The 17,798-nt window shown below is 39.9% G+C and overlaps 1 protein-coding gene across 1 annotated transcript in view; it reads right to left on the minus strand.

Annotated features, from left to right (window-relative positions):
- ACCS (1-aminocyclopropane-1-carboxylate synthase homolog (inactive)) overlaps window positions 1–17,798 on the minus strand; it is a 293,968-nt gene that overhangs the window by 66,553 nt on the left and 209,617 nt on the right. Inside the window, 1 exon segment of the mRNA XM_085645812.1 lies at window positions 17,296–17,438. Within this exon segment, the coding sequence (XP_085501938.1) occupies window positions 17,296–17,438 (143 nt within the window).

Raw genomic sequence — 17,798 nt, forward strand, 5'->3', positions numbered from 1 at the left:
TTTTTATCTTGAAGGTTTGCAAGAACAAATCATGGAGAATCGGCAAAAAAGATTTTGTTCTCTGTTGCATTCTGTTTATGAAAAATTGACAACAGATAGAAGTAAAATACAATCTGTTTCAGAAGTTCGTAATCTTTTGGATGTGTGTTCTGGTTCTACACAATTTACACAAAATATTCAACAAGATGCTCAGGAATTTTTTCTGTATATGCTTACCATTTTCGAAAATGAAGGTGTAGAAATAGAAAATATTTTTGGCCTTTCTTACAAATGGGAACATGATTGTGAAAATTGCATGTATACATGTAGCACCAATGTAGACACTGAGAGATTTCTGTATTTAACATTTCCAGACTGTAAATCAGTGTCTTTTAATAAATTAGTTAAAGGTGCAAATCAAAACATGGAGTGTAGTCAATGTAAATCAGAAATGTTATCCACATTATTCTTAACAAAATATGGAAAATACATAATTTTAATGATGCAACGCTGTACAGCTGACGGAAGAAAATTGGATACTTTAATAAAGCAATTTGTAGCAGCACAACTATCAATATCAGGAAGGACTTTTGTAGCAATTGCTATAATTTTTCATGATGGTCCTTCCACCACATCTGGACATTACACTGCCTATCTAAAATGTGACAAAGGCTGGACACTTTGTAATGATGCACAGTTGGTTTTCAAACAACGTTTGCCTAGTGAATTACCAAATTCCTATCTAATATTTTTAAAGCCAAAGTTTTAGGAAGATAATTCACTCTCTGAGGAATTTATTATCATAATTTAATAGGACTACCATTGGACAATTTACATAAAGACGAAGTGCAAAAATACCATTTGGCCTCAAGGAAAGGTATATTTTTGAATTATGGACTTTTTGGTGGTCATTTATTCGGTGATTATTTTAATGCGGCAACATTTACAGTTTTTATAAGTTAAAGTTATAAAATTTTGTAATCTGTAAGCATTTCATATCTGTATGATTTGTATTATCTGGTATTTTACTGACAATAGTATGTTGTTTTTTTTTTAACAATCTTTCTGATTGTTTTTTTTTGCCCGCTGTTAAGTGATGAGTACGATTGAAATCACTATTTCTAGTGAAATTCAATATATTCTGAGAACAGCAAAAAAGGCAAACAAATTACTTTGTGGAAATTATGTTGTGTTGTAAAAAATGTATTATTACATGTTATAATTTTTTTTTTTCTTTCACAGATCCAAATTTTAAAATAAGCAATTTTTAAGAATTTAGATTTGAATGAAAATGTACAAAAAATGTGTACCAAAATCAAATCAAATAAGCTTTATTCGGAAAGTTAATTTCAGTCCATAAAAGCATATACAATGTTATATTTCATTTTATACAATAAAAACAAATAACTTTAAAAATATATGTACAAGTTAGGTAGCAAGAGACTTTCATGTAGATAGTTCTGATTAGTGTATGTGCAAATGGCAAACTATGGGCATGGAGTAATTTCATCTTTAATTTATAAATTTATGGGTTTGGCTTTCAATTAAGAAAAGAGTAATATAGAACAGTCGATACAATTTATAAAAGTACTATTTTTTTTGGGTAATCAGACATAATAAAAAAGATTAATGATGTTTTTTAGAGCGGGAAAGAAGAAAAAGTAGCCCACGTCTGCAGTATTAGGATGCATCGGGGGCTAACTCCAAAACAGCGTTTGGAACCTATTATTTACAATACTTCTTCACAACAGCTCTGAAACAGTCGATACAACTTGTAAAAGTACTATTTTTGGGTAATCAAACATAAAAAAGGATTAATGATGTTTTTAGAGCGGGAAAGAAGAAAAAATAACCCACGTCTGCAGTATTAGGATGCGTCGGGGGCTAACTCCAAAACAGCGTTTGGTGCCTATTATTTCCAATACTTCATCACAACAGCTCTAATAAACAGTATGCTCTATCCTTAATTATACTTGTGTGCTATCGCTATTAAAAAGAGTCTAAAGCAATACTCTTTCGGGTTTTGATAAGATTTTTCAAAAAAATAGTAACATTAAAATTTATACACTCATTATCAAGACATTGGAGAGCCAGAAAAGCTGGGCGACATTGTCGAATGCCCCAGATTTTAAGGATTGGGGTTAACCATTTCATTCTCAGGTCTTTATAGAATTTACAAAATAAAATGACATGGATGGTTGATTGTTCAGAGACAGAATCACATGGACATTTTGGTAAAGTTTTTGACCAGTTGTTGACAGTTGGAAATGCCACCAGCCTATGAAAAATGTTCAACCGAAAACGAGTAAGAACAAATCTGTCATAACCTTTTTCACTTTTAAGTAAATAGAGTTGTATGCCAATTGAGGATGAAATCATAAGATTATGGCTGACAGAAGATTTTGAAGCTTCACTCGTAAATCTCAATCTCTCCATGTGATTCAGACAGCGTTTCTTAAAATCTTTCCTTGAGACAGTCAACATGGAGAAAGGGTTGTCAAAATATTCAGGATTTCCAATGTCTTTCATGAAGTCCCTCACATATCTTATCCATTCTATGTCACAGGAGTGATCCAGTTTAAGAGCATCCTGTAGGACTAGCTGATTGAATCGATTGGTCTCTGACTTCCAGATACGATGCCACAGGATGGCGGGTTGGATTTTTATGATGTCTGTAAGATAGGGGACTCCCAGCTCCGCGTGACATACAAAGGTAGATGTAAAAGGTGGAACCGCCAATAAATATCGTAAAAAAGCATTTTCCACTTTCTGCAGGTCATGAACGTTGCGGTGTCCCCAGATCCCTGCCCCATATGTCGCTACACTCCTGCATTTTGCATTATATATTTTTAGTAATTCCAAGGGAGCTCTATTTCCTAATTGTTGTGAAAAATTAACAAGTGCGGAAGTGGCTCTCATGAAAAGGAGTTTTCTTAGAGTGATTGCTTGGCTCCAAGAGCCCTTTTCATCTATTAGAATCCCTAGGTATGAGTAAGTGGAAGTAGTGGCCAGTTTACTCCCATTTAGATAGATATCCTTTACCTTTTTATTTCCTTTGCCGCAATTCATCACAAAGGTTTTTGATACATTTATTCTCAAATCAATGCCTTGCATAAATTTATTGTAGGATTCCAATGCCTGCTGGAGAGCTAAGGGTGTTTTTGCTAAAATAACGGCATCGTCCGCATAGAGCAATGCCGGTATGCGTCTGGTATCCGAATTAAGTTGGACCTGGGGGACGTCCTGACTTCCCTCCAATAAGGCCTTCTCGAGACCATTGGTATATAGGGTAAAAAGGAATGGCGCCAGGACACACCTCTGTCTCACCCCTCGATGGACCCTAAATGATGAGGTACATTCGCCCGCTCTACCAAATCGGACACGCGCTGAGGCATTACTGTAGAGCGCTTTCAGGAAGTCGATTAGGTGTTCCTCTACCTGCATTTCTTTTAAAATACACCATAATTTCGTGTGAGAGACGCAATCGAAGGCCGAGGAGAGATCGACAAAAGCTAGATGGAGTTTACCTCTCCTCGCCTTCGTATATTTAGCCAACAGGATAGCAAGGTTAAGGCCCTGATCTATAGTCCCCAGGCCTTCCCTAAAACCAAACTGTAGATCAGAGAGTATGTTCTTTTCTGTGGCCCATGTTTGCAACCTCGTAAGGAGAATCCTTCCTGCTACTTTCCCTAGTGAATCTAGGAGTGAGATAGGTCTGTAGCAGGAGGGATCCTGTCTATTCCCTTTTTTAAAAATAGGGACCATAATGGATTCTGTCCAGCTATTGATAAGGCCCTGCGAAGAAGTCGCATTAAGGACGCGTGTTAAAATCGGAGCCCACAGATCTGTGTTGTATTTATAAATATCTACAGGTACCCCATCTGGTCCTGGGGCCTTAGAGCCTTTACTATCATTTAATGCAACTAAGACTTCGTCTAGTGAAAAAGATATCTCAATTGGGTGGACCTCAGTGTGTTCAGGAGGGAGTAGTAATGATATTTCCGTGCTTTCTGACACCTCCGGAGGGCCAAAGATTTTTGTAAAATGGCTCACCCATTGAGCTTCATCTATCGTTACCTCTATAGAGGGGGAATTATCGGATAGAAAGAATGGGGACCTAATTACTTTCCAAAATGCTTTACTGTCATTCTGGATACTGGCCCTATGTAGGTCTTCCCACAAGGAATTTTTTATTGTCTTTTTTCTAGTCCTAAGAGCCTGGTTATATAATTTCCTTGCTTGCTGGACAGCATATTTGTCTCTTTCCTTATTATGGATGGCTTTTTTTAATGCACGATAAGCTTTTGTGCAATTTTTATCAAACCAACCTATTTTCTTATGGTCTCCCATTTTTTTCTCCACGAACAGGCAGTTATTTATTATTGCTGTAATATGATTAAAACTTTCTCTTACCAATGAAGGGGGAGAAGTCTCGTTTAAAGTTGTCAAAATATGAACTAGGGCCTTATTCACTACGGAAGATGTGGTAGTGTCAGGATCTACGAGTTCCCATTTCAGAGAATAGCCATTCATACTATCAATAGCCAAGTTGGCACAGGTATGATGTGATTTTTCCATTGTATTTTTATTATGGATGGTGGGATTTTTACTCTTAACCTTTATTGTTTGTGGGAAGTGATCACTGATAGCAATCTTATGTGTTGTAAATTGTTTTACCTTACTAGCTAAATTGTTTGAGACCAAAATGTAATCTATTACCGAGCCTGCTCCTCTCCCATTATATGTTGGTGAAAAGGGGATGGGAGGAGTTACTATTTCATTGGCAAAGGTCAGGTCCAGCATGAAAACAGTCTCACTCAGTGCATTTCCAAAAGTATTATGCGAGAAGTGCGTTAGATTACAGCTCTCCTCGTCAATCAGACCACATAGCTTTTTGTTGTTGTTATGACACAGGTTAGCATTAAAATCCCCTCCCCAGACAATCTGGGCTTTCCCTGATCTATTCATCTGAAAATTGAGGATGATTTGTCTAAGTTGGTCAATTACTTCAGACTCTCTTTCTTTAGAGATGTTATTATAAAAATTCACGAGCGTTATTATATCTTTCCTATCCGTTGTGAGGGAAAGAATTTGGTAATAAGAATCAGAGATTTCAAGGGTAATTTTTTTTACTTTCATCAAATTGGAGACGTAGATGCATAGGCCTCCCTTTGGTCTTCCATGACTAGAAGGACAGGCTGGCGTATGGAAGGTTTTAAAGCCATTAATGTGAATTTCGTTTTGAGACCATGTCTCTTGAAGACAAAAAATGTCCATATTCTTAATAAGATCAAGGAAGAGTTCGTTATGGAGTTTGGAATATAAACCCCATATATTCCAAAATGTAATGTTGTAATACCCTTCCTCTTTCCAGGGTGTTATAGATGGCTGGGGGTCTGATCCTGGTACATCTAGGTTAGATGAATTAAAGATTATTAGTTCCTCATCGATTGTAACAGGAACAAATATTTCCTCAGGCAATGAATTATTCTATGCCTGACTGTAAATACTGTCATCTCGTGCTTCTAATTGTTTTTCTGGCTCAGATATACCCCGTTGGGAAAAACTAAGGGGGCCAATACCCAAATTTTCAAGTAGAGTCTCTGATTTGTTTATTAACTTCGGGGGTAGTCAGTCGGGATCCTCTAATGAGTTAAGTGCACTAAAACGATTATGGACTGGAACACTAAACTTATGATTGGACATGATCTGGTGATGAGCCAATTTCGCTAAGTCCGGGGGAGGACGATAAAAGAAACCCAGGGGGAGAATATCAATCCCCGTTCCAAGAGTACTCCTACCCGCCCTCCCCAAGATTTTTTCGACTAGCCAAGGTGAGCGAAAGGTCAAAACCAGACAATCTCCGTTAAAGGATTTCCTAGTTCCTCCTATCCATCCTATCCTACGTGCCATCTTGAACTCTTCAAACAAAATTCTAGTCTCACCCACTCTGTCCCCCAACCAATGTAGTGCTTTGTTCCTTAGTGATTCGCAAGTCTCCTGATCATGTTGTCCTAATTGTGGTACATTTGCTAAAATCACTGTATAGGGAGTACAGGCTGGAGGAAGATCCAAGTGTGTGGGGGGTGCTGGCTTTAAGTATGTTGTTTTCGAGGCAGGAGGGATATGTTTATCAGCGATTGGATCACCAATGATGGTATGATTTTTTGTTTTTGGGTATCCTAGATTGATTGCTATGTTCGTCTGTAGTAGTGTTACCGGATAAGTCAGTTTGAGGCAGGAGTCCTCGTGTTTTCCTGATACCGGTCACCTCACTTCTAATAGGCTTAGAATTAGGAGATAAAATAACCTTGATGTCGTTACCAGAAGGGAGCTCTGCCACAAGGGACTCGATCCGATCTAATCTAGCGCCAATGGACTCAACTGCTCCTCTCACAAAGGAGTCTAAGCTTTTTATGGATAAGAGAATACTCTCCAAATCAATCCCCTTAGTATGTTTTTCTGAGGTGTTTGCAGTTGTTAATGATAATAAGGGGGTTTGTGATATGCTGGATGGCTTATCTTGGCCCTTATTCTTTACTGTGTACTCTCTATCACTGAGTGCGCTTGGTTTACTCATAACCCTCGTACCCCTTCCTGATTTGCCAAACTGTTTCCTGACTATTTTTTTCTTATTCGTTTGTGGTGAAATTGTGTCGCCATGGTTGTTATGCACAATAATGTCACAGGCAGTTTGTTGGATACAGCCATTGGCTGGTGGACCGGTAACAAGCTCCACGTTAGGAATAGGGTCTTGGGTGGGAGTGACTTGCTCATCCGCCTCTCTAGCTTCTCCAGACGTCAGCGTCCCTGCTGCTAAAGTATGTTCTACTGTAGAAATTTGTTTTTCGATTGCCCCCATGGCCCCAGTCAGATATGTTAGGAGAGTTTGCTTTTTGGGTTTTTTAGTGTCCAATCCCTCTGGAGGCTCACAGCTCAGTGCTTTCCTTTTCCCCATGATGAGAAGGACCTTATTAGTATGTCGAGACAATATACGATATCAGCTTGTTTGAGCTCTAGCTAGCAAATTACTATGATATGTATCATTTGATTTCAACTCCGGAGCTGTTCCCACTATACCAGAAGATTACCTTCAGGATTACTGCGGTCCGTAGAAGAAAATCGGTTGAGGTGATGGGATGATGGAAGAGAAGGAGCAAGGCCACGAGGGAGGGCCCGGTCCGGGCTCACACGGGCACAGACGGGCAAGGACGGGCCCGCCCTTGGCCCGGGCTTCACCCGGGCGCCGCCCGCGCGCGTCCCGCGGTGCGGAGAGCGCTCCTCGATCTTATGCCCCTCGGTCTGGTCCTGATGATGTCACTAGCGTGCGCGGGGAATGAGCGGGGCTGCTGGGAGTTGTAGTGTAGCCCAGTATGCCCACACACTCGCCCCGGCCCACCAATTCCGTCGTGCCTTCCCAAACGTGGTACACCAAGAGGGTCAGTTGCAGCGATTCCCTCACTCTGCTGGAAAACAGGGAAACAGGTAAGAGTGCTCCCGGTGTGCGCGTCCCGCGGTGCGGAGATCGCTCCTCGATCTTATGCCCCTCGGTCTGGTCCTGATGATGTCACTAGCGTGCGCGGGGAATGAGCGGGGCTGCTGGGAGTTGTAGTGTAGCCCAGTATGCCCACACACTCGCCCCGGCCCGCCAATTCCGTCGTGCCTTCCCAAACATGGTACACCAAGAGGGTCAGTTGCAGCGATTCCCTCACTCTGCTGGAAAACAGGGAAACAGGTAAGAGTGCTCCCGGTGTGCGCGGTGTACCATTTTTTATTCCTATTACTGTGAAGGTAAGTCTCAACATGCAGAATGAGAAGGTTTGCAAGAAGCTACAAAGTGGAAACATATTTCTAAAAACACTCTGGGGCATATTTATGAGCCCCTTGCGCCACTTTTGCGTCACTTTTCCCATGTTAAAAGTGACGCAAAAGTGGCGCAAGGGGCTCATAAATCTGCCCCTCTGTTTATACCTATGTGGTTTTGAAATCTGACCATAATCAGATATCATGTGACCTGCAAAAAAAGAGATTTAAGGGGTTCATATTATTTCCTATTTTAGCTATTGAAGGACCGCAATTATTTCAATCATTCTTCTTTGAACATCTTTGCAGACAAAACTCTGTGCTTACTTTTATCATTCGCAAGGAATTTTAAAAACGGAAATATGTCACTTTTTGTAACATAGTTATTGTGTAAGATACTGTTTCATATTTACAAAGAGAGGAAAAGGCACTCTGTGCACTTTTTATACTCCATGTAAATACAACCTCATCATGCACACAACTTTGTGTTGAAAGGGTGTTCTATAAGTGTTGTTGTGCATGATTGCACTGAATACTCATAGAACAAGACACATGTCTAGATTTATCAGAAATCATAAATCTCGATAAGTGTGTGAATGGTGCACCATTCTAAAATTGGTGTAGGAAAGCACAACAAGGAGAATTGTTTTCATTTCTCCACATTTTTATATCTTCAGTGCATGCTGAAATGTTCAGCATACATTGAAGGAGAAAAATGCATTTTCTCATTGTTTTTGTGCAGGAAGGTGTGTCTTCCTGCAGAAAAACAAACAGCACATGACACAGATATCCTTGCACTACGGTGCAAGGGTGCCTGTGTCACCACATGGCTGCAGTTTAAGCAGCCGTGCAGACAGAAGCATAGATTTGCAACATATTTATGTACATATGTTGCATCCCTGTGCTTCGGAAGTACTACAGCACACTGCAGTTAAAGAGGTTGCTGTGTGATGCTGCAGCACTTCCTCATACTTCTGCACGTATACATTCACCATACGCTACTAATGCATTCATTCAGTCAATTACGTACTACACATACATTCATCTAAACTAACACTAACAAAGAAATTTTGCTCTTTTTTTAAACCAGGAAAGTTAGTTCTTACAAGAACTTTTTTTTTTCTTCTTTCTTCTTTTATAATTTTTTTTGGGTTTTCTGAACAATTTTTAATTTTTTTTAGTTTTTCGGCAAAAATCAAAACAAAAAAAAAAAAAACAGGAGAAACCAAACAATGAACTTCAGGGAACAAAAAAAATAAAAATAAAAAAAACTAGCAAATGTGACTTTCTTCCCGGCGGCAGATCAGATCGATCGACTGCTCACCATAGCACAAAGTCTCATTGCAAAAATTGAAATTGAGGACAGATGTCCAAGGTTTGGGCTTATGGATGCACTCTTAATGTGCTCGGCTGCGATGAGGTGGATGGCGCAGGAGCAGGAGTGTTTCTCATCCGTCGGCACTCTTCTCATGCAAGATTGTTTGGATGAAGGGTCCTCATGTGCTTCATCATACTTGCCGTGCCGTATGAGTATTTCTTGTTAGGATCCCCTTTCGATAGGACTCTTTTGCAAATCTTGCACGTGACCAAGGTGGCATTGGTCTTATTCTGCCCCTCAGGAAAAGTAAAAAATTTCCACACCACTGAAGAAAAACGTTCTTTGGGTGGTGCCTCCGGCAAAAATTCATCCTCAGAAGTATGAGGTGATGCTGGTGATGCCTGCTGTCCTGAAGCCATTTTTGGTTGAAAAAAGTTAGAGCTAAATGTAAACTTAGTCTAAAAAATCTTCTTCTCTCCAAAGAGATGGTGCTCCAAAGAAGGTCAAAGAAGAATGATTGAAATGGGTGGGGTCTTTCAATAGTTAGAAGAGGAAGTGTAATGAACCAATCAAATCTCTTTTTTTGCAGGTCACATGGTATCCGTGCACCCTGCGCGTATGCAGCACAGACCCAGCGTGCATCCGCGAAATTGAATAAAAAAAGATTATAGTATTAGATGTAAAAATATATTAGTTTTAAGACTAGTTTAGAGTTTGTTTTCAATTAATATTCACATGAAATACATACATATGTTTTTTTAAATGTTAAATACTTTGCGGGATCCGCGCACCCACGCGTCATAGACACAGATGACGCATCGTGGAAGCGCGTAAACGTTGCGTTACATACATCGAACGTGTCACGTATAGGCTAGGAGTCGCGTACCGGTCGCATTGGAATCGCGCAGTAACCACGTACCCGACGCATACCATGCGCGGATGCTATCGCGTAGGGATCAAGAACGGTGCGCATAAGGGTGCGCGGATCCATAAAACATTGAAAAAAATATATAAAATAAAGTTTTGAACACATAGTTTAAATATAAAAAAATATGTTTGAAAAACCCATTAAGTTCAAATAATATTTTTTTAATTTTTAAAAGAACTAATTGAAAAACATAAGTTTAAAAAATGGTGATAAAAAGTATTTTTTTTAAAAAGATAATTAATGAAATTGACACACTGAATTTTAAAAATATAGAAATCCAATCAAAATCATTAAACATGATATCTTCTGAGACAAGTTATAGATAGGAATTAGCATCTAAAAAACCTTTGAAATTCACTGAAAAAACCATAGGTTTCATGCACGTTATAGTTAGGAATTGGCATTTAAAAAACCTTTGAAATTCACTGAAAAAACCAAAGGTTTCAGGGGCGTTATAGTTAGGAATTGGCATTTAAAAAACCTTAGAATCCATGTGATAAATCCATGTGATAAATTAGTGCATCTTCTCACACCCTAATATAACCTTTGATACACCAACTCAAAATTTCAAACGGCCATTTTGACAACCATAGATACTCCAATACCAATAACTACACACCCACTCATTGACTTTTAGGTCTACATACATGTCCACTCACTCACCTGTAAAGTCACTCATACTTACAGTCACTCCGTACAAGACTATCATATGCATTTATACACCTACATAGACACTCACACACCACCAATCATCCATAGAGGTACTCTCACACCTAGTCAGTCATGCAAATAATTAATCACACTCCCATTTACTCACCTATGCAGTTATACACACTCAAGTTCACTTACTCATAAAAATAGTGCCACATTCTTACGCTCTTATACAATCATTGATACAAGCACACAGTCATCCATACAGCCACTCTCACAATCACACACTCTCACATATACCCACTTATATACTCTTACACGCATATATACTGCCTTTCACATATGTAGTTAGTCACACATGTACCACTGAGATATACATTCAATCCCTAACACACCCATACATACACTCACTCAACCATACAGTTCATCACAGAGGTACTCTTAAAACCATGCACCCATAGAATCACCCACTCACACATCTATGCATAGAGTCACACACACCCTACCCACACAAACACTCAGGCACCCATACAGATACTCAGACAACCAATCAATAACCCATATAGACACTCATATAGCTATTCACAAAACCATGCAGCCACTTATACACCTACACACAGACCCATACAGACAGTCACACAGTTTAGTCACTAGTCTGCAGTAAGATACATTTAATGACTCACTTATAGAGTCAGTTACGCACCTAGAAAATCATCCATTCACACACTTGTACACCCACTCATTCTTCCACAGGCCTTTCACTATAAATATATAAAACATATTTAAACTTTACAGAAACACACAGTCACTGGATGACGTCATCAGTGATGTCATCAGTGATGTCATTTGAGATGTCATCAGTGATGTCATCAGTGATGTCACTGACCATGTCATGAGTGATGTAATATGTGACGTCATCAGCAGTGCATTGCGGGGGCGCGAGTTATAGTTAGCTGAACTAACTATAACAGGGGAATTTCTAGGGTTTTGTACAAGGGAAATGTCCAGCTAACTATAACACCCCTGAAACCTATGGTTTTTTCAGTGAATTTCTAAGGTTTTTTAAATGCCAATTCCTAACTATAACGCCCCTGAAACCTATGGTTTTTTCAGTGAATTTCTAAGGTTTTTTAAATGCCAATTCCTAACTGTAATGCCCCTGAAACCTATGTTTTTTTCAGTGAATATATATATATTTTGTTACCTTTTTCTCTTTAACTGTGTAAGTTTTAATCTTTTTTTCACATACTTGGGTCCACTGTGGTTGATTTGTCAATGTCTTTTTAATTATATATGTTTAATCACTTCCTTTTGTTCGTTGTAGGAATTACTATTTTCACATAACACCTTCTGCAATATTAAAATAGCTACAGGTTTTTTTTCCCTCCAGTTGGGACTAGTGTTTTCGTTTTGGTATTTTATTTAGTATGGGCTGGGTATATTGCTGCATTTTGGTAGGTTTTCCCAGGATTTTCTGCGTTACAATATGGTGTTTAGGTATTATGGAATGAGCCTGGTTTGGTGCCGCTTATTCTTCCGCTTTTCATTCCTCGTTTTTCTCATCAAGGCCCATTGTTTCACATTGATTATGCCGTTTTTCAAACCATTCAAATATGGCGCTTAAACTCTGGCGCTGTCGGCAGGAAAAGGCCGTCATTGCTGACGTCATCACGTATAACACTTGTGATTAGATTTTTGTGCTCACCATGTGCACCTCTTCCATTTTTGATTTCAGGTTGATGTACTTGCTTTTCGTTTTGCGCGTTTTATTCTGTGCTTTGCTAATGATATAATCGGGTTTAAGGTTTACATACTACCCACTTAGCTGATACGCAATATGTTTGGTGTTCTTTCAGAACTAACGTATGGATTTGTTTTATGAACGTATGTAGTAAGAATATACTATTTCATTTACTTACAGAGTATTATGTCTGGATGTGGCCGCATCTGATTTAGGATTGTGGGACCTCGACCTCTCTATTCTTGGATTGCACATTCTCTCCCAGCAGTGACTGTTGCGTTTTTTTAATTCTTTGGCTATTAGCTATTGGTGAGATTTGAAGCCTTTTTTCTGTTCTCTTCTGTTTTTTTCTTTTCTGTTTGTTTATATTGCTACGCAATGTACACAAGTCTTGATTTTTTCTTTATTATGTTTTCAGAATACGATTGTGCTTTAAGTTTGAATATTATAAGTACTGCAGACTTGTTCATTGAATTTTCCTGTGGCCTACTGGCTGTTTTGAGACATTGTAGATTCTTGTTCATTTATTTGATTGGTGAGATCACTAGCTCTTTATGTGTATTTCCTCTGTTTTTACTTTTCCTGCCTTTCGCTTCTCCTTTTTCTCCTGCTCTTCTTTCCCTGTCCCTTTTCATTTGATATAAGTGAGTTATACTTGGATGTATAATGGATTCCTTCACTTTTGGCTTAAACTGTTTTGGTCTGGGTGTCTTATGCACATTGGGGTACCCGTTTGAGTTCACTCAATCCAATACAGTTCTTTTTAAACTTTTTAATTTTTGAACGTCGTATGGCACCTTAGGCGTTAATATGCTGTTGCTATATTGTGCTCATTAGGATGGTTTGTTTGTGCTTTATTAATGAGTTATTATATATATTGTAATTCATTTATTTGTGTGTTTTGCATTCTTTTTAATGTATAGGTATATCTGTCGCTTTTGGTATTTTTTCAGGTTTATGTTTTTTGTCTCACACCATTGTCTAATTTTTTTTATGTTTTTTGTCTCATATTATTGTCTTAATTTTTGATGTTAGTTATATGTAGTATATGTTCTTAATGATAGTGTCTTTGTATCTGTTGTATTTATTGATGTGCTGTTTTGTGTTGATTGTTTTCAGCCCTGACGAAGTTCCATTGTATAGAACGAAACGCATTGGCTGTTGTCCAGAATGTGACTATTTGAAGAATAAAAGAAACTACATGGAAATATTCAGATGAATTTGACTTTATCTCTGGTGCACCCTCCCTTTTGAGAAACTGTTTGATTCTGGATGTCAGTGGAACCATAGTGCGGCGGGTTCCGGAGAAGTTTTTGCACAGAACTTTTGAATAAACTTTGAAAAGGGTTTATGGTGCGGGACCTATAGTCAGCCGCCTTTGTGCTTTTGTATATATCTTTATATAGTTGCAGCTATTTTCATTTTGCGCCATATGTTAATACAAATCTATGGTTGTCATTTATAACTTTTAAAAGTTGCCAAAGGAGCTTAAAAAAACCTCAGTCAAAAGTATCCTACATATCAACAGTATCAGGTTAGGACAGAAGTTGAAATCTGGCAAATTCATATAGACCATCCTTGCCTTACTTGTTGTTTGAAAGATACACAAACCATGGCACAGGTATGTTCCCCTCTAATGCTAAGTGTATTTATATCCATTTTCACTTTTCTGGGTGAATATTGGTTTTGTCAGTGGTTTCCATATAAATAAAGTGAGTCATTACCCTACATCCCAAGTGAGCATCTCGCTCATGACAAAGTGAGCCTCAGTAATATCATCTCTACTTCTGTTTCCATGATTCACGTGTAGAGCAATTTTATCCCAGAACTCTGCCTTCTCTGATCTATGCATTCACAAAAATGTTATATTCCACCCCCTTAGCAATATTTCTATAGAAAATGAAATGTCTTTGCCAAACAGGTGCCGGGGAGAAAACGTTTTTATAGAAGTGGCATGCATTTAGCCACTTATATGTTCTATCTTCTCTCTTTGTATCCTCTGCGTTTGTCAAATTAACATAATGTCAGACATGTGTGCCACATTACTGTAAGTACACTATATCTCATTGTTAGAAATGGGGGTCGCTAGTTGGCCGAGGTAGGTACCTTTGCCCAAATAGGGACCCTTGCTTCTAGTCAGTGTACACTTTAGATAACCCCTGCTCACCCCCTGGGTAGCCAGGCATGAGCAGACAGACTTATCCCCAAGGCAATTTGTAAAGTATTTGTACTCATAACACACATTAATACAGTGATGACACCAAAAATGGACACCACCCAGTTTAGAAAAATAAAGTACCTTTATCTAAACTAAAAAAAAAAAAACGACAAAAATCCAACATACATGTAATACAAAATATGACTTTAAAAAGGTTTCAAACAACTTGGCCCATAGACAACTATGATGCTTGATTTCTCTCAAAGTACCTGTAGTTGCGACAAAATTCACAATGCCTAACAGACAAAGAGATGGGAAGCGTCGAAAAACATAGAGGTGTGTCAGTTCCTGAGACCATGGGGAGTCGATGCGACAGTTCTGCTGCACGCAGGAGAAGTGATGTGTTGAATCCAAGACGGTTCTAGTCCGCGGGTGATGCGTGGGGAAAACTTGCTGCACAGGTACGATGCGTGGAAATCCGGGATTCATCGGCGATCGATGCGGTGGCGTCGAGCGGTGCTGCGTCAGTTTCTTCAGCCGTGATCCCTCGATACAGTGGTTCTTGCAGCGGCACTGGGAGCTGCATCGGTTTTGGCAGCGGCATGGCGATTCTTTCTGCACAGCGGTGCTGCATCGGAAAAACAGCCGTAAGAAGAGCGATGCATCGATTTTCTTGTAGTTACGTTACTTTTCCAGCTCCCAGCAGCAGAAACAACCTCCAGAGGCCCAACACAGGCACCTCTTGGTGGGTCAGAAATCCCAGCAAGGAAGTTCATGGGAGCTGGGGGTGAAGTCTTTGTGTCCCTGAGACTTCAGAACAGGGGGCAAGCTTACTCAAGCCCTTGGAGATCTTTCTCAAGCAGGGGGACACAGCACGCAGCAAAGTCCCTATCCTTTCCTTGGCAGAAGCAGCTACTGAGAGCAAATCCCAGACAGCACACAGCAAAAGGGCAGCATTCCTCCTCCAGTTTCTCTAGTTCTTCTCATTGGCAAAGGTTTCTCTTGATTCCAGAAATAGTCTAACGTTCAGGGGTTTTAGGTCTCATACTTATACCCCAAAAGGTCTTTGTTCTCTTCGTGCAAGGGTCTCTGAGCCCAGTCCAAACCAGTTCTGTCCTCACTGGCGCAGCATGACCACAGGGGGTGGAGACAGCATTGTGCAAGGGAAACAGACCCTATTCAGGTGCAAGGAAATCTCCTCCCACTACTCTAAATGCAGCCAAGCCCCATTCAGCTCAGCTCTGAGTCATCCAGGAAGGGCCAGGAACACCTCACCCCAACCAGTGGCTGTCTACAGTGAATGCACATCCCCAGCCCCTGTCACACACAAACAGGCAGTGGCACTCAGAATGGGTAAACAATAAAAAGCCTACCTTCCAAAAGTAAAAAACACACAGAAGGACGGAATGCAGAGCAAATCAAACATTCACCCCAGTCAAGAGATCTGGGTTAAATCCATCGCTCTTTTGCTCACCATGTCATCTCAGTTTATACCCAGCCATATGCAAATCAGTCTTGGCCCTGTGGCTCATGGGAACAGTCCAGTCCGAACTGCCTAGCCAGGTCCTTCTCTACCTTGGGCCAACAATAGGGGTGCCTTACATGTAAGAAAAGGGAAGGTTAGGGCCTGGCAAGTGTGTGCCCTTGCCAGGTCGACATTGCAGTTAACAAACTTGCACATAGACACTGCAGTGGATGGTCTGAGATACATTTTCAGGGCTACCCATGTGGGTGGCACAATCAGTGCTGCAGGTCCACTAGTAGCATGTGATTTACAGGCCCTGACACACTCAGTGCACTTTACTAGGTGTTTAGTAGTAAATCAAATAAGCCAAGCATGGATAAACAATCATGATGACAATTTAGACAGAGAGCATGCGCACTTTTGCACTGATTGGTAGTGTTAAAATGCCTAGAGTCTTATAGCCAACAACAATAGGTCACGAAAAAATAGAAAGAAGTAAAAAGTTTGGGGATAACCCTGCAAAAAGGGCCAAGTCAAACAGTGCTGAATCATCTTTTCTTTTTGTGGAGTTCTATATAGCGCATACTAGACCTGAAGGTATCAGAGCGCTTTACATGAGCACCAGTTACATTACAGATAGACACATTCATTTTTGTTAGGCATCGGAAGATTAAGTGTTTTGCCCAGAATCACAGAATGTTGATCGTCCCTGCCGAGACTCGAACCCAGTTCTCCAGCTCCAAGGTCGACCGCCCTAGCCGTAAGGCCACATTCTCTCCCCATGTACAGTTTCACATCACATGTCAGACTCGGTCATCCTTCTCAACTCACTTATAACTCATAAAAGTCAGTAATCAGAGACATTATGCAATCGTAAGATGCTGTGTGGTCAAAGAATCAGGAAGGTAAAAATGGGGGGTCGTTCCTTTTCTTATCAGGCCCCCAAATTATGGAACGGCCTCCCTGAACAAATCCGCCAATGTTCGAATCTGTCCCAATTTAAAAAGCTGCTTAAAACTTGGCTCTTCTAAGCTTGCCCCTCACTGACCGCTAGCCTTTTTCTCCAGCGCCGAGAGATCCCCTTGATTTGTGCGCGATATAAGTGACCTAAATAAAATAAATAAATATGCAGTGTCATGGGAGGTACGCATTACCCGTCCAAGATCATGCTTGGCACATTTCCACCCTGCGATGGCAAGATTTACAATCCAGGGGTAAAACCTGGCGAGCTGCTGGTCGGGGTCTCACTCACCTTACGAAAATCGATCCACAGATAGAAACCTGCACTGCGGTTTAAAAAAGGGACACCAAGAGCCTGCAGCTCCTCTGCCACATACGCTTTCGCTGCCCTCAGCCGGGCATGATTTGTTCGCAAGAAGACCTGATCGATCCAATCTAGATAAATGTAAACAATGACAAACATGTAGTATCCTGGTTCACTGAAGTTTTCAAATGGCGAAATTGTATGGAAATTCAAGAGATTGAAGAGATTAAATCAAAATACTAAAGCAGAATCCATATTGCGGCAATCAGGTCATTAACATACAAGCAAAGCATCATAACTAGAAACAAAACATACTTTGATTACAGCATAAAACCAATTGATCTCCTCATGTTGATGCATTTTGGTTGCAGAACCTCTATTTATGCGGTTAATTGGCTTTTGTAGTTCAGAAAGATTTTATTAAAGAAGGTGTTAATAACCATTAGAACCATCATAAGTGAGATGACACCAACTTTCACAAATCTTAGAAT

The sequence above is a fragment of the Triturus cristatus genome, chromosome 3_1, assembly GCF_964204655.1.
Source record: "Triturus cristatus chromosome 3_1, aTriCri1.1, whole genome shotgun sequence".
In the NCBI taxonomy this organism is placed as follows: domain Eukaryota; kingdom Metazoa; phylum Chordata; class Amphibia; order Caudata; family Salamandridae; genus Triturus; species Triturus cristatus.